The sequence below is a fragment of the Lepidochelys olivacea genome (assembly GCF_965140295.1).
Source record: "Lepidochelys olivacea isolate rLepOli2 genome assembly, chromosome: 1".
In the NCBI taxonomy this organism is placed as follows: domain Eukaryota; kingdom Metazoa; phylum Chordata; order Testudines; family Cheloniidae; genus Lepidochelys; species Lepidochelys olivacea.
This window is the reverse complement of record NC_140411.1, coordinates 204,049,248-204,076,545: the sequence shown is the minus strand read 5'-3', so window position 1 is coordinate 204,076,545 and position 27,298 is coordinate 204,049,248. Positions and strand designations below refer to the sequence as shown.

Sequence of the window (27,298 nt, the reverse complement as noted above, 5' to 3'; positions counted from 1 at the left end):
GTTACTTCCTGTTAGCGATTCTTTATCCACCATTCTCTTATCCACTCAATAATCAGAAATAATGTCATGTGAGTGTCACGAACCAAGCACCAGTAACAGTGAATATTACTAACAGTGAACAATTTGCAAGCAATCCATAGCCTGACATCTGTCTGCATAAACAATTTGCTGAATACTTATGAATAATGAAAGCAAACAGGAAAAAGGGCTAAATTCACCAAGTACCACTTGATCAGTTCCAGTGCGAACAAGGAATGTGTTCACAAACTCTTTTAGCATTCTTTCAAACAAGTACCTTCCTCAATGGTTTTGGACATTGACTAACCATAACTGGTATCTATGAAGAGTTAAAGCAAACTTGGAGAAAAAACCTGTTGATATTTTAAGTTAAGTAACAGTTTGATCCCTGTAGAATTAATATGAGCATTCATTTATTTTTTGTGTTGGTTACAGAAGCCATTGTCGATTTGAAGGCACAAGGAAAATGTAACAACCCTCTGCACTGCTTTGCCCTCTTCCAACTGAGATTCTCAAAGTACTTTACAGACATAAATCAGTTGCTTATAACTTTACCCAACTTCAAGTGTTCAGGCTGAAGTTTTGCATCCCAGGTGTCCGGCTCAAGGCTGAATGCATCTGGAAAATTTTCAGCCAAAAGTGTTGGGCTGTTTCTGAGAATGAGGTTAAGGGAAAAGATGTTGCCCACCTTAAAAAAAAATCTGGTGACCTTTTGAGAAGCTCTAGTGCCTCCATGCTTTGGAGAAGGGATTTGAGATTTGGTGGGAGGAAGTGGCCTTGGTGGCAAGGATGTGCCTTTTGCAGCTCCTGTGAAAATCTGTCCAAATGTGGTCAGATTATAAACTGCTGAAAAACCACAGTTCACACACGTTCGTGCACATGCTCATTAGAGAACTGTTAGAACTTTGTAGCTAAATTCCCCAGATTCCTTCTGCACTGGGCATGCTGGACCCAGCCCAGGGATACAAGAACTTCCCCTACAACTGCAGATCTGGGCTGTTGCAGGCAAAGGCGGATTATGGTTTTGTGGGGCCCTAGGCCAGGACAAGTGGGGGTGGGGGGGCTCCCGCCCCTTCTGCCTGCAGTCGCCACCCCACTCCCCACACTCCTGCCAGGAAAAGAGGTTGGGGCACAGGTGCTTGCCCCACTCCACCTGCCCAGCACTCCTGCTGGGGAACAGGGTCAGGGTGTGGGGGCCTGCCCTGCTCCCCCCACCCAGCCCCCCAATTGGCCAGGTCCCTGGGCACAGACCCCATTGGTCCAGTGACTAATCCACCACTGGTTGTGCGCTGTGCTGGTGTCGGGCATTGGAATGGAGAACAGGGCACCCGCTTCTCCTGTGGTGCCTCTCCAGCATGGAGGAGAAAGCTTCTTGATTCAATTGCAGAGGGGACTAGAGCCTGGAGGTGGAACAGAGGGGGCAGATTCGGACAAGGAGCATGTCAGTGAGCCTGGGACTGGAGACAGGTAGAGGCAGGAGGGAGGGGGAAACAGGAACTGGGGTAGGGGGAAACTGGAACTGTCTGGGCAAGGAGACTGGGAACAGTGAGGCAAAGAGAAGGTGGTGATGGGAGAGGGGAAACAGATCTGATGAGAACACAGGATGCAGGGAGAGAACTTGGACTGGCTGGACAAAGAAACTGGAACAAAGTTCCTGGCATGGGGGACATGTTGAAATTGGATAAGAAGCTTAGAGAGGGAGACTGGGATTTGGAACCAGTGGGTTTAGGGAGTGGGGTGTCTATGTGTGGCAGGGGGGCGGAGGGGGTTGACTGGAGGCCAGCGGGTGAGAAAGAGATTGGGTGAGGAGCCATCAGGGAGGGGAACTGGAATTGGCTTGGCAAGTAAACTGGGACTGTGAGTGTGGGGGAGACCAGGACATGCTGGGAAAGACTGGGAATGGAAAGAGATGCCTAAGGAGTGGAGACTGGCTAAGTGAGAAGAACTGGACTGGAATAAAGAGCCAGGGGTGGGGAAGAGACAGGACTGGGGCAGATTGGAGGGGATGGAAAAGAAGGGGTCAAGCTTGTGGATACAGGAAGAAGAATCTGCCCAACAGAACACACTCCCCACCAGAGCCTGGAATAGAATCCAGATTCCTGAGTCTCTCTGTTGCTCTGCTGTCGGCAAATATCCGTGAAACTCACTGGCAAAGTAGGTGTATTGTTGCTGGTCTCCATAGAGGATGACAACATACTACTGCTATCAGTTATGCTATTAGCTCAAGTGGCAGATTGGAGTTGGCTTTTAGAGCTTGTCTATATGAATTAATTCGTGGCAAGCTAGAGTGTGAATCTAGCCTGCCACTCAATAACTGTCCACATGGACTCTGCTCACATGGACTAACAGTTTCTTAGCGTGCTTTAATCTACTCTCACTTCAAAGGGAGGTGGATCAAAGCACACGGCGGAACTGTTAGGGCATCCACATGGAGAGTTAGTGCTTGGCAGGCTAGTGAGGGGGTAGATTTTCATCCCAATTTGCCACAAACTACGTGTTCACGTAGACAGCCTTAAAGGTTCCAACCCTGTTAATGACCCACGTGGGAAAATATGATGCCACATGATGGAATTTGGGATTTTTTTCTGGTATTTTTTTAATACCTAGAAAATTACACACACACAAAAACTAGGTTAAATGAACTTTATTACAGCTGCAAAGTGAAGCACTCAGAAGTTAGGAAATGCCAGAGTTAAGGTTGCCTGTGTAACTTTAATTTGGGCCCCTCGTGCATATGGATTATGCTCAGAGCTGTGCAGAGAATGGAAATTCCATCTCGTGCAGGATTTTGAAGTTTGGTTTTGACTCGATTAGGAACTAACCCTGAACATTTCAAAATTCTCCATGAAAGAAAATTCCAATATTTTATATATATATATATATATATATATATATATATATATGTGTGTGTGTGTGTGTGTGTGTGTGTGTGGGTATATATATATAGTTTGGATCAACCAAAATGTTTTGTTTTCACAACCTCAAAACATTCCATTTTGTTTTTGTCTGTATTATAGTACATAATACTTTAAAAAAATCAAAATGAAAAGTTGTTTTGAAATGAAAAATTAAAATGTTGGAATTCAGAAAATGTCAGAATAGGATGGAACTGCATTTTCTGACAGAAAACTCTTTCGTCGAAGTTTTTTCAACCAGCTCTAATTATGATACAGTCTTTAATTACATGACGACATGCTATTTTGTCCACAAGACCCCTGCCTCATTAAATGCTCAGAACAGATGTGCTCTGGGAATGAATCAGGTTTGTAGGAGGCTGGTGTCTGGTCTGGTGTGGGCAGAAGTGCAGCCAGAACCTCAGTAAGTGGTTCTAGAGGAGCTGGACGAGGGGCTGCAGCCTGGTGCACTCTACGCATTCGTCTCACAGCAGAAAGGACAGGTGGCAACAGACTCTGCGAACCATGCCAGATATATGGCCACGCTCATGGCTTCATGCGGAGCCACCAGCTAATAGCCCTGGTGGGTCGTGGAACCAGAGTGGAGTACAGACTGGCCCATTGGAGCTCCCCACCCTCCAGAGGTGGCAACAGGACCCACCGCTTGGTATCAGATTGGGACACAAGGACAAGGAAGTGGATGATGTGAAGCATGAACTTGTGCAGACGTTGTTGGGGTGTGGTTTGGAGCAGATGGCTGAATGTCATGCAGCTGGCTCAGGTGGCGTGTTGAGGGTGGGTGGGGAGGCTCGTGGGGCTGGGGTACAATGATGAGTTCTGAAGGGCCAGGGTTGAGGGGTGCAAATAGAAGAGCTGCCGGTCACATCAGAGCTCTCAGAGGTGGCACAGGAAGGCATGTGCCAGCACACTCCATGATGCTGGAAGGTGTGTACTATTTGTAGTACTAGAAGAGGCAGGTCTAGGCCTGCGTCCAGAACTAAAGGCCCACCCCTTCAATGAAGGGGGAGGAGCCATTAAGCCAGGCTACAACTGATTACTGGGAACAACAACTGGGAGCAGAAGTGAGGACAAAGGTTAATAATGAGGGATCCAGAGGGTGACACTGAGCAGAGAGCCTCTGACAGTACCCACTGTTCCTCAAAGGCATTGCAGGAGCCAGTGGACACTACCCAGAGGAACTCTTCCCAGAGGCGTAATCAGATAAGGGACCAGAGATAGGCTGCACAGTCACAGAGGACCTCCCACCTACCTTCCCCATCTTAGTATGATAGCCAGTGCCAGAAGGAGGCTGATGAGGAGGTCTTGAGATTTTGTGGGGCCATGGATGGTGTGTGCAAATATGAGGAGGTGCAGGGAGAAGTGCAGCCAAAACTTCAGTAGGAAGTTCTGGAGAAGCCAGAAGAGGGGCTGCAACCTGACATACCCTACATTGATGTGCACTGGAGTCTCCCTCTTGCTGCAGAAGGGACAGGTGTTGGGGGAGTTTGGCCAGCACACGCCAATGCTCATGGCTCCATGGAGGAGCTGCCAACTAATAACCACGGTTGTGGGACCAGTGTGGAGTATAAACTGGCCCACTGCAATTCCTCTCCCTCCTTAGGTGAGATCCCACCACTTGATGTCAGGGCAGGACACGAGGACAAGAAAGTGGATGGTGTGAAGCACAAGCACATATAGATGTTCTCTGGGAGTGGTTTGGAGGTGGTGTGTTAGGGGCAGCTAGCAAGGCTTGTAGGGAAGGGGCCGATGGCAAGTTCCAGAGGGATTGGGGTGAGAGGTGGGCAGGGAGCACTCTCCCGCAGGAGCTGGTCAAAGAAAGAAAACAAAGCAGGAAGCAAGGCTGCCCTCATGTCATGGAGCACACAACTGCAGATGGGCGAGTTGGACGACCCCATTCACTGGCCAAGCACTGCCAGGTTCACCTAGTTCCTCTGATTGTAGTCCAGGAAGTCTCCGATTCTGGTGGTACCAGCCAGGACCAACCGCCAGCGCACCAAGGGGGACTCCACCACAAGTCCATGGTGAAGGGGGTTGTGTGGCTGGGGTTCTGATAGGAGATCCTCCCCCTAGGTGGCCACTACAGACCTGGCCACTGACACAAGCTTCCAGGTCCTGATGAGGTCCTCGTAAAAGACCAGAAGCTCAGAGAGGTCGCAGGGGAGGCCTCTTAGGTGGAAATAAAACAGCTGCCAGCTGTATTAGAGCCCTTGGAAATGGTGGAGAAAGGTGTGCACCAGCACACTCCATGCTGGACTATATTGGAAGGTATTGAATGAGGCAAGGGATTGCAGGAAGAGAAATGGTGCTTTCATGATTAAGGCAATTGAATGTTGCCCTGGAGAAATGAATTCTATCCCTGCCTCTGTGGCAGAGTTCCTAAGTCATGCTGGGCAAGTCATCTAAACCAAACTTTTCTTAGGTGGTCACTAATTGTGTGTTCCTCATTTTCTGGGTGCCTGACTTAAGACCGTGGAGTCTGATTTGCAGAAGTGCTGAGCGCCCACAGCTGCAACTGAAGTCTATGGGAGTTGTTCTCTGAAGTGCTACAAAATAATAAGTATTCAGGTCCTAGGCATCTCAAATTGGACACTCAAAATTCGTGGATACTTTTGACCTTAATCTCTCTGTGCTTCAATTTCCCATTTGTAAAATTGGAATAATACGCCCATGCTGCAGGTCAGGAGCGAGGGGCATTGGCAGAGGTTTGAGGGAGGGCAGGTGGAATGCTGAATAGCACCTGCCTGTACTTCATATAACTAAATCTAATACTAATTTTACTTCCATTATTTCCAAATTTATCTCCTGTTTTAAAACAAAATGCCTTAAAAATCTTGCCTCTCTTAACCATTCAGTTGTGATCAGTTTCTCCTAGCCATTTCTGTCCTGCTCAAAGGTCCCAGAAACTAATTCTCAAAGAGCAGTGTGTTTGTATGTCACCTCTGTTTGGTACTCAGCGCATTCCAGGATGGAAAATGCTCTTGGTTGTGCCTGAAATCAGGAAGCGCTTGGAGCCAAGTACCTAGAAGACGGTCTACAGTCTGGTGGTTCAGTGGCCATGCTTGTACTCTGAATGCAGGCCGAGGTGCAGGGACTTATGTGCAAGACTTTGGAGACTGGGGGACTAGACCTGGGAGGGAAAGCATCAAAGAGTGAGTCTCCCTGTCAGTAGAGACAGCTTCGAACCATAGCACAGAAGGAGCAGCAAGGTAAACCCTAGTAGGAGACACAGCACATAGTAGTTGGCATCAAGGAAAGACTGAGAGTGTACCGAGAAGGCCCTCCAGGGTTTGGAGTGGACACATAGCTGCACTGCCATGCTACTAGTGCCTCAGGGCTACTGTAGCCTCTACGGTCAGTGTCCTCCCCATTAATGGGGGAAAACAGCTAGTGGATCCATGTAATTGTGGATTGCCTAATGCCACTCTTCTTCCAGCCTATCTCTGGGCTCCCCACAAATCGCCCTCTACACTGAGGCACAGTAAATCCTCCTGTGGTGTGCACAGGAGCAGGGTTTGCCCCAAACAACCTACTTCAGACTCACTTTGTAACTGGGCCCCCACATCCTAAAATGGCAGGCTCCCTGTTTCTATATTTAAACAGCACAGCAGAAGAACCTTTCCCTCCAAAATTGGCAGTAGATCCTCTCTTTGGGCCACCTACACCCCAGCCTTTGGCTCTAATAAACATGTTACCCTACCAGTTAAGTTTATTAAGTTTGGGGCAGCACAGAGGTCTGTGGGCAAAACTGTTGAGTTGGAGTTGGGAGGTGGCCATCTGCTCAGAATCCATGCTGCGGTCCCTGGGCCTGACCCAGCCTGTCCAACTTCAGCCCTTGATAATATTTAATCTTCTGGAAAAATACTTTTCTCTCTGCTTCTCAGACTGCTGCTGGTACAAGACCTCTTCATTTTGTGATCTGATACTAGAACAGCATTCTTAAGATTCCCTGACCAGTCCACTTCCAATATAAAACACTAGTAATGGGATACTCTGTTATAATCTCAAATATGGGTTTTCCAGGGTGGATCACACTTATTGATTGAAAGAGCTTGTGAGACTTTATACCCAACTTTACAGCATTTTACTGTTTGTAAGTATTGCGGTATCTAACATAATAATTTTTGAATGCTGCATCCAATACATTTCAAACTTCCAGGGAATGTTCTACGCATCAAGGAACAGATTACTGATTTGGGAAAAATTGGAAAACCGGGGGGTGGGGGGAGGGAATGGGGAGCAGATGGAGTTCCGGCCATCTGATTAGCACAGCCACATCTTCAAATACCTCTGCAGTGGTCTATAGATCAAACAAGTGTTTGACTGGACCCACTAATGCCTTCCAGCATAGCAACACTGTGATGCGTTGGGTCACAGAAACCCCATTGTGAACTGCCACCTGATGTGCTGAGACTCCTCTGAACCCGTTTCCCTGGGAGCTTGGGACTTCAATACCCTGTCTTTTTGAGCCAGACATGCTAGCCTGCAGCAAACACAGATCCAGGTCTGAATCACATCCCCCAAAAGCTGCAGGCTTAACTGAAAACAACTTAAGAAATGCTCCTGTGTCCAGCACCCAGATATCCAGTTCCCAATGGTGTCCAAGCCCCAAATAAATCCGTTTTACTCTGTATAAAACTTATACAGGGTAAACTCATAAATTGTTTGCCCTCTATAACACTGATAGAGAGATATGCACAGCTGTTGCTCCCCAGGACTTAATTACTTACTCTGGGTCAATTAATAAGCAAAAAGTGATTTTATTAAATATAAAAAGTAGGGTTTAAGTGGTTCCAAGTAATAACAGACAGAACAAAATAAGTTGCCAAGCAAAATAAAACAAAAACATGCAAGCCCAAGCCTAACACTTTAAGAAACTTATTACAGATAAATCTCACCTCAGAGATGTTCCAATAACCTCCTTTTACAAACTAGACTCCTTTCTAGTCTGGGCCCAATCCTTTCTCCTGGTACAGTCCTTGTTCCAACTCAGGTGGTAGGTAGGGGATTTCTCATGACTCCAGCCCCCTTTGTTCTTGTTCCACCCCTTTGGCACAAGGCAGTAACCTTTTGTCTCTTTGGGTCCCCACACCTCCTTTTAAATGAAAAAGCACCACGGTTTAAGATGGATGCCAGTATCAGGTGACATGGTCACATGTCCTGGGAGACCCCAAGCCTTCATTCTTCCCAGCCTGACTCACAGGAAGGCTTGCAAGTAAACAGAGCCATCTACAGACATTGTCCTGGTTATTGGGAGCGATCAAGATTCCAAGCCACCATTAATGGCCCACACTTCGCATAATTACAATAGGACCTCAGAGTTATATTTCATATTTCTAGTTTCAGATACAAGAATGATACACTTATAGAAATAGGATGACCACACTCACTAGATTATAAGCTTTGTAATGATACCTTACAAGACACCTTTTGCATGAAGCATATTCCAGTTACATTATATTTACACTCATTAGCATATTTTCATAAAGTCATATAGAATGCAATGTCACAAACACCCCATCTCAACTCTGCTCATCCTCCTAATAGTTTAACATGTGGACACCCTGAATGATTTATCATCCAGAGAGAAAGAAGAATAATAGTGAGGCGATGGTGAAAAGGGGGTCTTCACACAGCCCCTGGAACATGGGGGAGAATAGGGGACAGGAGAATGGGACACACAGAATCCCTGGTGTGGGTGGGGAAAGTTGGGGGACCCTGGTATTGGATGAGGGGGAAATGGGCATACAGATCTTCTAGCATGGGGGAAAAGAGGGTGAATGGGTGTCAGACAGAGCCCCTGGCATGGGAGGGGAAGGAGAAGTGGGGGTAAGGGGTAAGGTAGGTTCATATACAGCCCCTGCAATGCGGGAAGATTGGGAAACCTTGTGTGGGGTGGGTTAAGGAGGAAACAGGGGTATATACAGAGCCCCTATCATGGGTCGAAGAGTGGGAGGAAGGGAATGGGAGAAGAGAAGCCACACAGAGCCCCTGTCAAGGAGCAGGAATTTGGGAACTGGGGAAATGGGAGACAAGGCACATAGAACCCCTGGAGAGGGGAGAGTGTGGGACCCTGGAATGGTGGAACACAGAGCCCCTGAAAAGGAAAGGAATGGCGGGCATGGCGGGAAGTGGGAATGGGTTGCACACGGAGCCACTGGTATGGGGGAGAGAAGGAGGGGCCTGGGTATGGGAGGAGGAGGGAATGGGGGGCACAGCCGATACCAAGCACAGACTATAGGGAGAATGTGGAGGGCTGCAATAAGTATCAGCCTGCACACGCTATGAAGTGTGTCTGACCCCCTAGTTATAACAGTATCTAAAATTTTCCCTAAGTAGCTCAGAGCGAACTACAGCCACTCTAAGAAAACGAGTCCAAATGGCTTCTGCTGAACGTTTTGGGAAACACAGCGGTAAGCTCAATCAGTGAGTCAGGAGCACTAGCATGTGACTTCAATTGTGTGACTTCAGCCATGTGACTAATCTCATCATTGACCAACACTGACATTTTTGAAGAGAAGTCCAGGCCACCACCAGAACCACGGCAGCAGATGCCAAACACAGCGGAGACTGGACTTGGCACACCGTATTTGCACCGTACAGAGACTGCAGCTGGGGCGGTTTGGATTCTGACCCAGTCTGTTGCCAGTCAAGGTGACTGTTATTGATAAAAGGAGTGTTTGCACTGAGCATCATTTTGGTGTGATTCCTGCCTCCTCAAAGGCAGTAGGAGGAGTCTCCAAGCCAAGCCAAGACATGGGGGGATGGGGTGCGGAGCCTGGAACCTATTACTAGCCAGGGGAGTGCAAACTTGACGCACAATTTCAACCCACTGTAATGGGAGCTCTGCAAAATAGGAGCTAGGATATACTTGTAAGGGATATAAACCCTCATTCATGGCACAAGACAACCACTAAGTGTGTAAACCAAGGAAGAAACTTCCCCTATGAGATTCCATCATGGTCCATTATGGGGTAGTACACTTTCTTCTGTGGATGACACCCAGCTCTACGCCACCTTTATGTCAAACCATCTCACGGCTTTCTGAATACCTGCCTGAAATCAGCATATACATGGTAAGCAGCCTGCTCTTCTGGTAGGCAGTGGGAAGTGCTTCAAAGAACATGTCTTCTCATCCCCCACTACTGAGGGTATCTGGCTTCAGCAGTTAAGTTGGTTTGAAGCCTTTTGTGCTCCTCAGTGTTACTGGATGGCCAAATAGTTGTGGTGGTAAAGAAACCTGTGACTGGCCAGAAAACTGTGCCCCATCTTATGAGCCACAATATTGGCATACATGACCTCCACAATTGATTACTGCAACTTATTTTAGCTAAGAAGGAAGCAACACATTCTGGAAAAAACTCTAGTTGGTACAAAACACAACATTCAGTCTCCTCAGCAACATGAGTCACTGTGAAAACACCACCCTGGTGCTCTCCTCTCAGCCATGGCTTCCCCTTGAGGCCTTTTGGAGGTCTCTGACCTCAGAGCCTCCCATGGAATGGACCCATGTCACTGAGAGATTGCCTCTCCCTTAGCTGTGTTCCCAGGCAATCATAAAACTGTCAGCCAAAAATGGCAGGCTCCTGAGCGCAGGACACAAAGCTTATACAGGACCCAGACTGTGGAATGCACTCCCCTTACAGCAAGAATGGCCAGGGACCTCTCCACTCTCTCGTTTCTCCACCATAGCCCTCCCTCTGTAAGCTCTTCAGAAGAATGCTCTCTCACACACAAATGCCACCCACGCATCAGCACACACAAATAGAAAACAGGCAAACAAATTAAAACAAACAAAAACAGCCTTTACACTAATCAAACTATTTCTTCTATGGGCTTGGAGGACAGAAAAAGGCTGTTATTGTCATTTCTATTTTAATTCTTGCGAGCCACTCAGACATGAATGTGATGGGGGCCAGATATAAAGACAGGGAGAGTGTCCTTAGGCAAGTAATTCCACAACTTTCTGTGCCTCTGTTTCCTCATCTGAAAGGAGCATAATACTAGTGACCTACCCCACAGGAGCTTTATGAGACTTGGCCAATTTCAGTTAAAGTCAGTGGAAGCTTTGCCAGCAATTTCCATGTCAGGGCTCTGCCTCAGTCTGAATGATTCTGGACAATTTCAGCCAAAACAGTTCAGACATTTTCAAGAACAAGGCTAGGGGGAAAACATTATTTTATAGCATGAACAAAATTCTGGTGACCAATTCTGGTGACCCTTTCTTTGGAATGCACTAATGCCTCCATGCTTTGGAGGAGATACTTGCAATTTGGCAGGCAGGTGGCCTTGGTGTCAAGAACGTGCGTTTTGCCTTCCCTGTGACAAACTGCCCAAATTGGGCCAACTTACGAGCCTTTGAAAAATAGCAATTCACACATACTCAGCTGAGACTTCCTTAACCCTAGCTAAAATCTTTGAAGATTCTGCCATCACCGAACATGTTTGAGAATATCCCAGCTACTAGTACTGCCCAGTCATCACATGTGCCATCCCCACAGAGCAGGTGAGCATACAGCTCCACCCCCAAACAGCTCCTACATGTGACCAAATTGCTCATGCACCATCCGCACCAAGTGACAGGGCATGCTCCAAGCCAGAGCTACCAGAATGGGGGGGCTCAGGACGACTTCCCCTGTAATGATTGCTCCCAGGTGCTCCAGGCCAGAGTAGGACTGGACACTAGAATTGAGAGCAGGAGGCCTGTCTATTCTCTTGTCTCAGTGACACCCCCCGTTGCTGACACCCAGGCAGCATGGAGCAGAAAGCCATCTGATTCAAATGCATAGGGGAAAAGAGCCAGACCTAGGGCATTGCAGGGCCAGTAGATTGCTACAAGGAATCTGGGAGGCAAAGATTAGGGCTGGAGGTTGTCAAGAGGCGAGACTGGGACTGGGTGGGCAAGGAGACTAGGTCGGGGAGCTGGGGATGGAAATGGCACAGGGAGACAGTTAGCCAGTGGGTCAGGAGGAAGGAGGATCTGAGTGGGGAGACAGGGAATGACAGGGCAAGGAGGAGACTGGGACTGGGAGCCAGTGGGGCAGGGAGAAGAAGGTGTGGGAAGGGGAGACAGCTCTGACATGAACTTGGAGGATCAGGGGAGAACTGTGACTGGCTGGGCAAAGAAACTGGGATAAGTAGTTGGGGGAAGGCAAGGACAGTGAGACAGAATGAGAAACCCAGGTAGAGAGATGGGATGGGAAACATGGGTGTGGATGGTGACTGGAGACCAGAGGGTGGGAGAGAGAGAAAGAGACAGATCAGGGAGTGGAGGAGGGAACTAGGACTTGGGCAAGGGTACTTGGGATGAGTAGCCAGGAGCAGGGGGAGAACTGGATATGCTGTCCAGGAGACTGGGAGTAGGAGTGTGGGGGAGACTGGGAATGGGACAGGCTGAGACAGGGAGTCAGACAGAAACAATGATCAGAAGCCTGAGTAGTGGAGACTAGCAATGACTAACATGGGCAGCGGGTGTAATAGTCCAGGGGAGGCTAAGCCTCCCCTAATCCAGGCCGTAGTCCTGTCTATGCTCTGCCCTGAGGCCCCGCCGTCACTCCCCCTCTTCCCTGAAGTCAGCAGGGGCTCAGCTAGGGCCAGCAGCCTGGCCAGCTTTGAGCTCAAGCTGGCCAGTGGCTACGGATGGTTCAGGCCAGCCCATGGCTCAGGTCGGTTATCTGGCTGGCCAGCAGACCGGGACAGTTCGGTCAGGCCTCCTCCGGCCGTGGGGGCGGAAGGGCTCAGGGCTGCAGAGGGCGAGGGGGAAAGGGACAGGGTAGGGGTGGGGCCTCAGGCAGAAGGGGGCTGGGGAGCTAGCCTCCCCAAAGGGGGGAGGTTCACCCGCTGCCCATGGTAGGAGAGGAGAATGGAACTGTGAGAAGGGGCTAGTGGTGGAGTGGATATAGAACTGGGAAAGGGACAGGGCAGAAGGGGTCAAACTTGGGGAGAATAGGAAGACGCGCCTGTGCGTACTAAAATGAGTTTCCCTCCAGAGTCTGAAACTGAACCCCAAATCCCCGAGTCTCACTATTCCTCTACTGTCAGCAAATACCTGTGAAACCCACTTTGAAATTGTCTCATCCCCCTCTAGTGCTGGTCCTACTACTGCTCTCAGTTTCTCCATTATCTCAAGTGGCAGTCGTTTGTGTGGCGAACCTAAAGGTTCCAGCCATGTTGATGAGGCGTGTGTGTGTCAATATGATGACACATGATGGAATTTTTCTGTTTGCTTCATTGAAAACTTAGGAAATTATGCACAAAAAGCTATGCTAAAAAGAACATTAAAGTTACAAAGTCAAGCACTCAAAAGTTAGCAAATACCAGAATTAAGGTATTCCGTGTAACCTTAATTTGGACCCCTTGTGCAAATGCCACCCTGGAGAATTGGATGCTATCCCTGCCTCAAGTTGGGCACCCAGAAAATAAGGAACACACAGTTAGTGGCCACCTGTGAAAATTTGGTTAAATACTTGCCCTAGAGTCATATATTGACTATATGGTAGAGGCAGGCATAGAATCCAGTTCTCCAGGGCAGTGTTCAACTGCATTAATCATGAGACCATTCTTTTCCTTCCTGCAGTCTCCTTCCTTATTCATTACAAAACCTTCTAATTTCTTCAACAAATGAGGCAGGGGTCCTACAGACAACAGCCTCCTCTGCTACACAACTCTGACTCATTCCTGAGGGCAGTCCATCCTTAACACAGTATTTTGTGTGTAATTTCCCCACAGTAAATAAATAAACAATTAAGTAATTAATTAAATATTAAAAACCCAGGCTAAACAGAAATTCCATTACGTGGAACCCTATTGAATCTCAATGGGTCATCAGCAGGGTGACCTGATCTGGTAGCAGTAATAGGCTCTTATCCTCTGTGTGGAACTACCATCATGGAGGAATGAGACACACAATTTCTCAGTGGGTTTCACAACTATTTGAAGGCAGAAGAAGAAAGCTGGGACTCAAGAATTCTGGGTTCAAATGCAGATTGAGGAAGGGAGTGTGCAGACACACAGTTTTGCTTCTGGCCCTCCTGCCTGTCCTCTTTTCTGCATGATTTTATCTCTACCCTTCCCCCACCCCAGCCTGTCACCTGCTGTCCCTGATCCACCTGCTCTTAGTCTTCTCTATTCCTTTCTCACCAGGCTGCATCCCTAGCTTGCCCATGTCTCTTTCCCCTCAAAGCTTCCCTTGCTTGCCCTGGCTTCCTCCTCTGCATTCCAGTCAGGCTGTATCCTCCTTCTCTTCCATGCTGCTAGGCCACCAGCAGAGGGAGCACTGAAAGCACAGGAGAGACAGTGATCTTGCCCTTGATCTCAGTTACAGTGCCAAAGCAGCCCCTGGCAGCCAGCAGGGGGAGCAATTGCTGGGAAAGCCCTGCAGGCCTGGACTTGGAAAAATGTGCATTGTAGAGGATATATTTGTAGATTTTAGCGGCCAGCCTCTAACAACCCTCTACTAAGCATGTGCAAACTGCACGTTTCAGAGCCTTGTGACTTGATCAAATGAGGGCATACTGTCATAGGGAGAGTAGAAGAAAATTCTTCAGACTCAGTGTGACCCACCAGGAAAAAATGTCAAATCCCCATTACAAAGCACAAAGGAGCTAGAACTTCTCAAAGAAATGGTCTAATAACTTTTTAACATGGGCAAAAGAAGACATTGTCCTCTAATCTTGTTCTCAGAAACAGCTGAACATTTTTTACTGAAATTTTCAACAACAAAAAAAAAATTTCAGCCTGAGGCAGACACCCAGCATGGAAATTTTCTGCCCCAACACATAAACTTTGGCAAAATTATAAGCATTTGTAAACAAGATCTTATAATCGAAAGTGTTAATCAACCTTAACTATAGACAGCACTGCTAGCCCCACCTAGGATGTTCAGTAAAGGTCGCCATCTAGGCCAGGATTTTGGAATTACTGAGGAAGAAACATCTGTCTAGGTTTTACACAGGAACCAGAGCATGAGAAAGGACACTCCCAGCCACATGAGCATGTATCCAGTGAAGCAGCTGCCTCTTTACTTTTATACTGTGTCTTAGTATGTTTAGTTTAAGGTTCCTAGAAACTGCTGAGGCACAATGTGAGGCGTTATAATGGGCAAAAGCGATTAATGAGCCAAAGGGATTAAGAATCTCAGGTCACTTCCAAGAGGGGCACAAAACTCCAATGGGAATTTCTGAATGACTGTTACAAATAACAACCTGAGCAAGTATCAGCCAGGTCGAGGAAGCTCCCAGGCTGGTAAATCCCTTATAATAATCCACCACCAGGATGATCAAAAGGAAATCTCAGTATGCAGTTCCACGTATCTGCCCCAACAAACACCCCTATCTGGAAGACAGGCTTTTGGTCACTAGAGAGAGGTTAACTACAGAGAACTGAAGCTTCAAAGCTTCTGGAACCAAAAATGTAATGAATTGAGACAACAAATCATCAAGGATGAAATTCAGCCAATGGAGGATGATCCACATGAGGCACTCCGTGACAGAACTATTGTGGGTTAAGATAAACAGGAACAAGGCATTCTTGTTCTGGAATAAAAGTGTCCACACATGGAGATATTCAGGAATAGCTTCATGTGTAGAAAAGCCCTGAGGCCTGATTCTGCCCCCATTGAAGTTAATGGCCCAACTCTTATAGATTTCAAGGGCTTCCTCACTGGATCGTAAGATCTTATTGGCAGGTACTCTGCTAGGATTTTCAAAGGAGCCTAAGGGAGTTAGGAGCCCAATTCACATTCAATTTAGACTCCCTTAAGTCCCTTCAAAGAGCTCAATCCCTGTAAAGCAACAGGCACATGTATGGAGTAATTAATAAAGTAAATAAAATAATAATAAATACTACTACTAATAAATTGAAGCCTGAATTTTTTTAGGCAGAACTTCCAAAAAGTTAGTTTGACTTGTTTTTGCACCACCTCTGCACTTCTGGGTTCTGACCAGACAGGAAGCCCTGAGTTACCATGTTACAGGCTCCTTTCACAAGGTTTCCAGCTAGGCCTCCGGTCTAAAGCACAAGAAATAGTATAAGAAAGTGCATTCTCTTTGTGATACCCAGCCCAGTTTTAGAGAGCCATGTGGTTCAGGAAGATCTAGAGACTATGTCTACACTTTTTGAGGGGGTTTCTCTGATCCAAAACTCCTTGAATCTTTTTGGGCTCAACTGTTGCTAACATATAATTATCTTCCTTTCCTCATCTGCATACTGTGGTCCAATGGCACAGAAATAGGGAGATCCTTTTTGCCATGTATCTAGTTCTAACACATAAAATGGAATTTCCTGTCTTATTTATCCAGATTCAACCTTTGATGGCAGCCTTTTGGGCACAATGCATGTTCTGCTTATTCCCTCAGGATTATCTTTAACTTTTCACCTCTTCTTTTGTTCCGGAGGGCAGTTTTTCCTAGCCACTCTTTCTTTTATGTTCTTTCAGTTAATTGGGGATCATTTTCTTCCAGTTGTTAATCTGGCTGCCCCATGGCTATAAAGGGATGCTTTTTTATCAGACCCTATGGTTCTGGTTGGGCCGGTTGCTTCTTCATTTAGAACTTGTTATAGGTTTGTTATGGTGCCTTGAAAGGACTTGCTTCCACCAAACATCATCCTCTGCTGTGGACATCTGTTCTTAGAGTCTCAAGCTGGTATGCAGCCTTGGGGTTCTTCTGGACTCCCCACTGCCAGTGCCTACACAGATAGCTATGGCTGTACAAAACAGCCTCTTCCACCTTTGGCTGACCTAGAGATTGCCCCATCCCATCAGATTCCAACTTGGATACTGGGATCCATGCATTTGTAACCTATGGCTTGAGCACTGCAGTGCAATGAAATAGGAAGGAAAATGCTGACCCCGAAAAAGCTCCAGTTGGTTCAGAATGCAGAGGGCCATCTACTGAACAAAACAAGTTGCCAAGAGCACTTCATTCCAGTGCTCCACTCTGCATTGTCTCCTTATTGAATACAAAGGCATGTTCAGTGTTACAGTACTGACAATCTAGAATGGAGAACAGAACCCTTCACCTGTTAACAGCTCCTTCCATATTCAAAGCCCTGCCCTGGACTGGTCTGAGCTACCTATGTCAGCACCTTTCAGTCTGTGAATGTGATCTCCCATAAGAGCCATGTTTATCAGGGACAAAGGAATAGTCAGTCTCACCAGTGAAACTAACGAGAGCAGAAAAACAGAGCTTTCTCGGCAGCTGACCACAACTGTGGAACTCACTTCCGCGAGAGATCAAAATAACCACTAATCAGATGGCCACCGGAGCAAAATGCAAAGCTCATTTCTTTAGGCCCCACTTTCCAGCAATAAAATAATAAAAGGAAAATGACAAAAATGCATAATTCAAAAAGAATTTACTCCTTAAGAGGGAGTTGGGGGAATGGAAGAGCAAGTGAGAAGAACAGAGATCTTGGGCCTAATTCTCTGCTGTCAGATCAGAATGGTAATGTTTCATGCCCAATTGCACTGATGTAAATGACTGCAGGTGGTGCAGGGCAATGGACAATGAGCCCCTCCCCTCCCTTGCCCCCGTATTTATAGCATTGAGAATTTGTAACATGCCTGGAGCATGCAATAAATGGATTAGATTTAATCAGACAGAGTGAGGTATAGATGCTTATTGATAAGGACCTTGTTAAGTAGTTGAATAAAAGAAATTCTAAATAATTCTGGAGACAACTGATTACTAACGATAGGCCCAAACCACAAAGTACAGGGGATCTTGATCCTAGAGTTTTGGTTTAAACCTATTATGGAGGGGAAAGAATAAAACCAGCTGCAGAGTTTGGGTCTAGATCCAATAACCCCCCAAATTCAAGGGGTATTCAGAGCAGGGGCAGGGTTGACTCAGTACCTATTAATACTATTAATTACCAGAGTTGTGCCTCTAGAGAAAGGCAGCTCCTATAGGGAGGACGGTTCAATATTGTGAGACTTGTCGGCTTTCTATAAATAGAGATGTACAGCGATTATCACTGGAATTAATTCAAGGAAATTCAGAAGTAGATGAGTAATGAATGGGGCTGACATTTATTGGTTATAATTTGAAAGGAGATAAGTATCTCCTCGCTTCCCTTTCTAGGAATCTAGCCCAATGAACCCTAGAAGGGGAGGATAGTCTCAAGAGAACCCCTCTCAGGCCAACAAGAGAGTAAGAGAGCTCTCTGCAACCACCACGGTGAGATGAGTAGTGGAGGTGGCCCCAGCAGATTTGGCAGGAAAATGAGGGGAGGGCGCTTGTTATTGCTCTGCATCACACCCCCTGGCCTGCCATAGGGGACTACTTCAGAATATTTGTCCTCCCCTCCCCTCTCCGCCCCCAGCACAGGGATAATGCTAGTGGGAGCCTGCAGATATTGTCCATACCAGCATCAGGGATATCCTGGGGGGAAACTGCAGTTACTACCCCTCTATCATCATGGGAAACTGCTGAGACCATTGAGGGGTTGGAGAGGCTATCACCCTGCCTGGCAGCAGAAATATACAGATGTGGAGGTGTAACTCACATAGCGTAGCACTCTGTCCCCCTTGAGAGGTAACTGTTTCCAATTGTTTCTATAGGCACCCTCGCAAAGATGCACCTTGAGGCCTGTAAAAGCAACTGGAAACAAGGCAGAGGAGCTATCTGAGCTGCCTTTCTCCAGGCTGCTGCTGTAAAGTGGAGGACGAGAGGAAATAGAAGTTGCCATCAGTGACCACAGCTGTCCTTAGGAGAGGAATGTCCCAGGGAATACTGGAGAAGGAAAGCAGAATAGAGGAATACTAGGCATGGGCAAGAGAGAGGACCACATGACAGGGAAGTATGTGCACAAGCTGGGGAGGAGGACTAAGCATCTGGGAAGTATGTGCAAGAGAGCAGGGGGAGAGCAGGGAGCAGCGCAGATGGAAAGAGGAGATGAAATGAAGAACAGAAGGAGACAGTGTGATTTAACTTCATTTAAAAAGGACAAATTCCTTGGTGCACTACGAGAAGCTAAAAATACATCACTACTTTCTTAATGTTGTTTTTCCATGCAAGCAATTGCTGTAGGTTGCTACATGGCGGTTGCATGCTCACAGATTGGAAGGGAGGTGGTTGGTGTGACAGCAAATGGAAGGAAAATCTGCATGATGCCAATGCTCTCTTAAGGTGTGGCCCACACTAAGAACAAGTCTGATAAACCTTGAATTAAGAGGGCAATAGATGGGTTGTGTCAGGCAACCCATGCAGGTGATAAATATTTTAGGGCTCCACAAACGATCTAGAATGGAGAACAGAACCCTTCACCTGTTAACAGCTCCTTCCATTTCAGGGTCTCAAAACACTTCACAAATGTTAACTAATTTAGTCTCCGAAGCCTTCTCTGAGGTAGAAAAGCATTATCCCTGTCTCTCAGAGAGATACTGACAGGCAAACAGCCTGCCCCTGGCTCAAGTCAAACAGCAGAGCTGAGAACTGAACCCAGTTCTCTTGATGCCTATTTCTGTACATTAACCACTGAGCTCTGTGGTTATCAGCATGAGCCCACAGGAGTCCTGAGAGTGCACATAATCTCCCACGATGTTCAGGAGGACTCCTGGGGTAAAACATGAAATGAATATGGATGGGTTTCAGAATCAGAGTTTAGACGATAGCTGGTGAAGGGGGTTGGATGTTGGGTTCAATTAAATTTAATCCCACAATATGCCTCAGTTTCCAAATCCTTCTTCACTGTACTCCAATAAAACCCCACTCCATTCTGACACAGCACCCTCCACAGGCCTTCCCTACCGTGGCTTCAGAACAATGGATTTAGTTGCCAGACTCAGCAGGTCAGGAATCCTCTATGCTGAGTCGTGGGCTACAGCTGCTGCATTAGAATATGCACACTGGGACTTCACTGCTCAGAGGTGCCCAAGTGTGCACGGTCTGACAAATATCCCCTGGGGAGGATACTTAACCTCACAGAAAAGGGAAGAACCAGGCAACGCACTCCCAGATATCCCTGAGCATGGAGTAAACAAGCTCTAATGCAGAGGTGGCAGCCGCAGCAACCTGGACCTATGACCAGATCCATCACCCATTCCGAAATCCAGGTAAGGTAGAGATAAAGCCCAGAGGGATGCAAGGGAAGCCAGAGGTATGTAAAGTGCAGGGAGTCACTGAGAGGAGGGGACAGTGGTAGAGTTAAAGAGGGATACAGTGTGGAGGAAAGCCATGAACTAAGTGACTGCTAGTCAAGTTATGCAGACCCAGCCAGCACGGAGCAGGCTGAGGCCTCAGGTTACATACACTCTCTATGTTTGGGACAAGAGTAATCATCAGTTTATACACCATTTCAGCATGGGGAAGGCAGAGTCCTCAGGCACTGAATGCAGACATGCCAAACCCGCGAAAAAAAAGCAGAAATTGGGCTTGTTTTTGGCTTAATTGGCCTGTGAGTTGCTTGTTGGCTAGTTTTTGGCTTGCAGCTTGTTGCTTGTTTGGCTTATAGCTTGTTGCTTCTTTTTTTTTTTTTTTTGATCGGGTCCCGGCAAGCAGGGGCAAAGAGGGGCAAGCAGGGGGAAGGGGAGAGAGAGTCAGGGGTGCACAGCAGGCCCACCCCAATCCCAGACAGCACACTGGGGGAATCTAGTCATATACAGTGTTGGGGTTCTTAGGGATTGGCTTGTTTTGGCCTTGTTTTGAAATGGGATTAGCTTGATTTTTGGCTTATTGTGAAAGTCGGGGTGCTTATTTACCGCGTAAAAGTTGGTAACTGTGTCTGCATGGCCTCTTACCTTGAAACACACTCAGCCCTTAGGTAATGAAAGAATCAGGCAGCATGGAGCTGGCAGAGTCCTCAGGTTACAAACAACCTCACAATATAGGGCAGGCAGCGCCTACAGGTTATACACACCCTTGCAATATGGGACAGTTGGAGCCTACAGGTTGCAGCTGTGGCCAGCTGGGAAACCCCTCTGCATGGGGTATCTCGGGGTGATGTTGCGGCAGGGCTGGCGGAAAGATAGAATGGTTGATATGCCTCCATAGTTTGACTATTTCCAGGTCCTGGAATGGCCCCATGGATCCATGGACAGCTGTGCAATTAGAGGAGTCCTGAGGTTACTCTAATAAGATGGTATAAAACCACATTTAACCTGGGGTCCTCTTCTGAGCACAGCTCAGCCAAAACCGCCATATTTTACACTGCCTGTTCCACAGACCCTCACTTAGAAAGGACTCCGGTTGCACACGTGCACTCAGTGTAAGACAGAGGCAGCCATGCGGGTGTAACCTACACACACTACACCCTGTCAGGGTGATGCAGATGTTGCCCTCAGGTTATTCACATCTTCTCATCATAGGAGATGTGGGAGGCCTCTGGTTATACAGCCTGCCTCAGTGTGGGACAGGCACCACCATCGGGTTCTGAGGCTGAAGGAGCTCACAAATGATTCCGACCCTTTCAGCATGAGGCTGAAAGAGCCCTCTGTTGTATACACCCTCTCAGTTTGAGGGACCAGGAGTCTTCAGGCTGAACACACCCTCCCAACCTCAGACAAGGAGGTGACATGGCTCCTATAGACCTCTGTGAATATGGGGGATGACTGAATGCTCTTTGCTCTGTTATGGCCTCTATGCACCTGTGAGTGGTGTCAGGAAACTTAGATTGGCAGGTAGACTGGTGTCCCTCTCACAAAGCATTATGGTTGTATTTTCCCCTCTGGAAGCACTGCCTGCAATTAATCCCCCAAGGTAGCTCACATGTGCCATCCAGAGTGGTTACGTGGCATGATTTAGGAGAAATCAATTTCTCTCACAGTAAGGCAGCAGAGGATGAGGTGGGGAAGAGTGGGACGGGTATTTCTGTGGAGACTAATTTTTAGAAGAAATCCCCACAGACACTATCCAAGGAAGGAAAATAGGAGCCATAAGAACTTTAAGCAATGAACCTCACATGCAAAAATCAGTTACCAAAAGAAACAAGAGCCAGATCCTCAGCTGGTATAAATCAACATCTCTCCTTTGAAGTCACTGGCTCTACAACAATTGACATCAACTGACAGCCTGGCTCAGAAGCTTTTTTAAGAAGGAAAAATACTTCTCTCTTTCTGTGCTAGCATTTAAAGGTACGAACATGCCTTGCAAGTTTTGCAGCATCTGCATCATGCGGCATAATTAAGTTATTCTAAATGAGGTCTGAGACATTTTAATATCCTGAAGCAATAAAATCTCAGGTTGATGTTCATTCCTCCCTCTCTCTCTCTCTCTCTTTTTCCCTCTCCCTCTTCACCTCTGTGGCTCCCAGTGTGAGCAGACACCAACCTGGTTGGCTGTAATTGCTGGAACAGTCCCCTAACGCTTGCTTCCTCTCCAACTGCATTAAACTGCATCTTTATAGATACAGCCCTGTTTATTCATGCTGCTCATGTGGAAGAGGAAAGAAATGCAGACTGTGTCTGCCTCCTCCTCCTCCTCCTGCCTTTCATTTCATGGGTGTGGCAGGGTTCAAACCTTTGCAGTCTCTCACAGGCACAAGTGTGATGAACAGAGGATAGTACTGGAGGGAAAGCCATAAAACATGGCTGGCGATGAATGAAAATCATTTCACCCACAAGTGGGAAACCGGCTTGTGAGTTATCATTTAATCATTCATGCAATCTAGTACTGAGCACTTGCCCCGATAATGTCCACCCATTCTGGTGTAGGTATATGGAATGCTCTCCTATTTATCTATCTATCCATCCATGCTAGGCTATGAAGAGATACAGTAGATAGCACAGTATATTTCCAAATAGTTAGTATTAAATAAACTTTAGAGCAAATTTCAAAGGTTCTTCAACCCAGTCTCTCATTTTGCATCTGTTTAGCTCCAGATTTTATGGGTATAAATTTGCAGGTGCAATCAGTTGGTACAGATGATAGAATTTAGACATGTAGGTCTCTCATTTGCAGATGCAGTCAGTCAGCTACTTAGTTCTTTTCCATTGTCATCTCCACCCACAAATATATATGTATATGTGCGCACACTTTCTCTAGAGGTGTGTGTATATACACACCCACCCCTGTAATTATATATATATGTGTGAATTTAAAGAGATTTCTCTGAATCTGTATTTGTAATTTCAGCACTTGGCTCTTTTTCAATCAGAAAGGCAGGCTGACGGGAGCTTCCCCAGAAAAATGCCCTGAAAGAGGAAAGCTGTCTTTATTTTGGAAGGAAGCTCCTGTTTCCTTATGAAGAACCTGATCTGATTTCTTTCCATTTGCGATAGGTTGGGGCAGGGAGAGAAGAAAGCAGGCTGAAAACCCAGGTCTTTTTTCCCCATCCAAATTAAAGCTTCTTTTGGATGATTATCATCAGCTCTGCTTTCCAAAGTTTTACACAGTAGTCACTATAGCAATTTTTTGTGTGTGAATATGTATGAATGCATGTATGGGTGTAGGAGTATGAATGGGTGTGTCTGGCGGTGTGTGGAGGTGTGTGGTTGTATTGAGGCTGGAAGGGTTGGATGTGTGTGTGTGAATGTATGGGGGGATGAAGGGGTGTGTCTGGGTAGGTGACTGAATTTGGGGGGTGTATATGCATGACCTAGTAATTTGTGTATCATACGCTTATAATTATGTTGTAATAATAATAATAATAAAAAGATTTAAAGAATGAGTAAAACTGGGTATTAACCATGTGTGCTAAAACCCAGCCTATTAAAATATGGTGAAAATACCCCCTGTGGCTCTTCCCAGCTTATTGCCTCCAAAAAAACCCCCAGAGACTGCTATTTTATTTTAAAATTTGCTGTGCCTCTCCACCCACTGCTCTGTCATTCTGCCTCTCCGTCTGCCTTCTTCCTCCTCTCTTTTCATCCCACATTGGCCGACTAAACGTGCTCTGCTGGCTGGTTGCAACGTGTCCCTCCTCCCACCCTTCTCCAGGTTTTAGTGACTGTATCATTAATTGCAGAGCATCTGAAATCTGCATAGGGAAAAATATATAACGCTGGGTCTTTTTCTATCCCATTCACCTGCCCCTTCCAATTATTCTACAATACGACTCCTTGGCTTGGGAGCACACACACTGAGGCACAGAAATTCACCTTAATCTTGATTGTAACTAAATACAGTATTCTACAGTAATTGTCCAAATCTCTACAGCTTCCAGCAGTGGGTTGGGTAATTACTGTAGAGTATTGCAGTAATAGACACTGTAAGGTATATATAATGCAGGTGCCAGGAGCAGCTCTGTAGTTATAAGACTGAGACAAGATTTACAAGACAAGCAGGAATCCCACCTCTTTGTTATTATCCCTATAGAGAAAGTTGTCATAATACCTTTGAAATGAACCAAGGGCCAAATCCTGCCCTGACTACTTTGGTGCAAATCTGGAGTGATTCCAACTGAAGTCAAAGGAGTTAAACTGAGGTAACTGAGAGCAGATTTTGGCTTTCAAGTGAACAGTTTGAGATGGAAGGGGTGTGGGGGGGAGAATGAGCTAGCCAGCTTTTTTATTTCATTATTATTTTTGGCTTGTCATGTTTTATTGTTGAAAATTCGCTGTCTCCTCGCCCCTCTTGCCACTTCCATCAAGGAAAGTCATGTGGTACCAGTAGAGAGAATGAACTGGTTTCCAACAGGTTCATACCGTTCGTCTCTCTCATCCCATCGGAGCTCAGAGCTAATAGAGGCGTGGTCCTCTGTCTCTTTACCAGCTGGTGCACAGTTGTCTAACTGGTCGTACTATTAAAGGGATTGCAAAGAGGGCTGGGTTTCCCCCCCGACTTCATGGCCAATTACTTTTGCTATTAATTAATTGTACTTGATATTATTAAAACCAAAAAAAAAGGAAAGAAAGAAATTACCAGTTTATTTTTGTTCACACTATTTTAACTAAATGCACCTATCCCCCTTGCCATCTCAAAAACACATGCACAGACACATTAAAGCAGCTTTCATCTCTCAGAGCAAAGAGCAACAGAGAGCTGGCATCCTGATCCTGGATCACGGTTCACTGAGTATCTTTTTATTTATTTATTTTTGTGGCAAAAGATGAAGAATTGCTTCCCCCATCTTTGAGGTAGAGCCACCTCTCATCACATTTCCCTCCTCCCCCTTCCACATCCACACCCTCAGGATCAGAGACAGAAAACCCTATGCAATGCATCTGCCCACAGTTAAAAAAAAAAAGGGAGGGGGATCCTTGTTTCTCCCCAAACATGAAGATAGGCCACCCTCTCCCCATATCATCAGCACTAGAAAGACAGTCACCAGGAAGGGTGTGAAAAGAGCCTTCAATTGCAAGATGCTAAAGAATTGCACAGAAGACATCTGCTTAGAAGCAGTTAAAAATTCCTCTCCCCCACCCCCCATACACATACACACACATCCAACAGCCTGCGAATTTCTCCACAGAAAGAAGTATAAAATTTTCAGCTCTACCTGTTTTGTTCTTCTCATACAGCACAGCATGATTGTATTGTCCCCTTCCTTCCTTCTTCTTCTTTCCTTCTCCTCTCTCCTTTTTCCTCCTCTCTCTCTTATCTCTCCCCCCCACCCTCTCCACTCCCTCCCTCCCTCTCTCTCTCTCTCTCTCTCTCTCTCTCTCTCTCTCTCTCTCACACACACACACACCAGGGCAGTTAGCTGCAACTGTAAGGTCCACAGCTATTGCTCATCACACATGCACACGCTGGCTGTCTCTCCCTCTCCCCCTCCCTCCCTCCCTCTCTCTCTCTCTCTCTCTCTCTCTCTCTCTCTCTCTGTATCTTTCCCAGAATTGTTCACTAGCTCTCAATGACTAGTCACCTCCCCACCCCACCCCCCACTACAATCCAGGCAGCCACCCCCTCCCAGTCCCCTGCCAGCCTCATGAATATTTAAACATCTCCAATCTGGACCCAATTACCCAACGACTTTCCCACTGTACTGAGACTAGCAGGAAAGGGAACATTATAGATTGCTGAGGGGGTGGGGTGAGGTGTGTCTGTGGGGGCTTGGGAACGGGAAGTGGGTGAGGGCTTACATTTTTCTGCCACTCTTTTTCCACATTCACACTGGAGTAGTTAAAGCAGAGAGCACAGGGCCCCAGCCAAGAGAGGATTTGTGTGTTAAGACAGCTACTCGGGTTATATCCATGGCATTTCATGCACAGGTGACATGCTGTAGGTGTGAGCTGTGGTAGGTGGGGAATAACAATACATGTACGAATGTTTGTGGATCTTTTCCTTTCCCCCTCACATGCATAGTCACAAACAGATATGCACATACACACGTGGGCAGATATGCACATATACCTACACACATGCCCCAGATGGAAATGCCCTATAGAATGTAATGGAACATAACTTTTCTATAGGTTTCTATGGAATTTAATAGAAAATTATATTCCTGCCGTAGAGTTATTATAGGGTGGTTTTAGAAGCAACCTATAGAACGGATGTTGTTCTCTATTGTCTTTCTCTATTTATTTTTTAAATAATTTCTGTAGAATCCCATTGATTTTTTTCTTTATTAATTTCTATAAAACTTGCCATAAGGGACACAGGCACACTCACACACCCACAAACACTAACATACACACACATGCGCCCAAATACACACGTATCAGATGCTATAACGTTGTGCTTTCTCAGAATTTATAGCAGAGTGACTATGTCTGACAATATGGAAAAGAGAATCTAGGCAATGCATGGATTTCAGCCAAAATATGACAGTGATGAACACCCTAGAAAGGAAAAGGTAGATATAATCTATCTAACAAAATTAGGATTAAGCCTCCTTTATTTACTAAGAGACAGATTCTGATCTCTGTTACACCAGTATAAATCAGGGAGTAACATCACTGAAGTCTACTTCTGAGCTATTACATTGATCTAATTCTGATTTATGGTAAACCAGCCTAATAGCGGAATGTAGCCCCAAGCCAAGTAAGGCTTTTACTTTTTAAATATATATAATATGTGGTTACTGGAATATCCTCAGAGCAGATTCCCTCATAGTCATATTCAGTTGCTATGACATCACTGTAGTTCCCAGTAGGACTTTTTTGGAAAAAGGAAAGTAAATAGAAAGGCTTTCAAACATAATCTATCTATCTATGTCTATTTATGTAGTTTAGGGGAACTTTCTTGTGTGGTACAGCAGGTACAGAGTTAGGTAGGTCTGGGTTTGTGATCTGGAAGGGGGGAATATAGCATGATAATGAAATTCACAGACGATGCTGAACTGGGAAGAGCTGCAAACACCAGCCGACACAGACGAACAGTACATAGAGACCGAAGGGTTAAATAACAAAATGAGATTCAGCTTGGAAAAATTCATCCGGGGGAAAGAATCCAAAATATGTACAATTAAGAGAAGTAAGAAACCTGAGAAGTGGTGCTGCAGAAACCGGCCAAGGGCTGATAGAGGGTATCAAATTAGATATAGGT

The 27,298-nt window shown here is 46.3% G+C and overlaps 1 protein-coding gene across 1 annotated transcript in view; it reads right to left on the bottom strand.

Annotated features, from left to right (window-relative positions):
- The window catches only part of GAP43 (growth associated protein 43), an 80,514-nt gene extending 55,073 nt beyond the window's left edge, over positions 1-25,441 (bottom strand). The window contains exon 1 of the mRNA XM_084611642.1: positions 25,308-25,441. Within this exon, the coding sequence (XP_084467768.1) occupies positions 25,308-25,337 (30 nt within the window). The 5' untranslated portion in view covers positions 25,338-25,441. The remainder of the gene's footprint in view (positions 1-25,307) is intronic.
- Between the last annotated feature and the right edge of the window lie 1,857 nt (positions 25,442-27,298).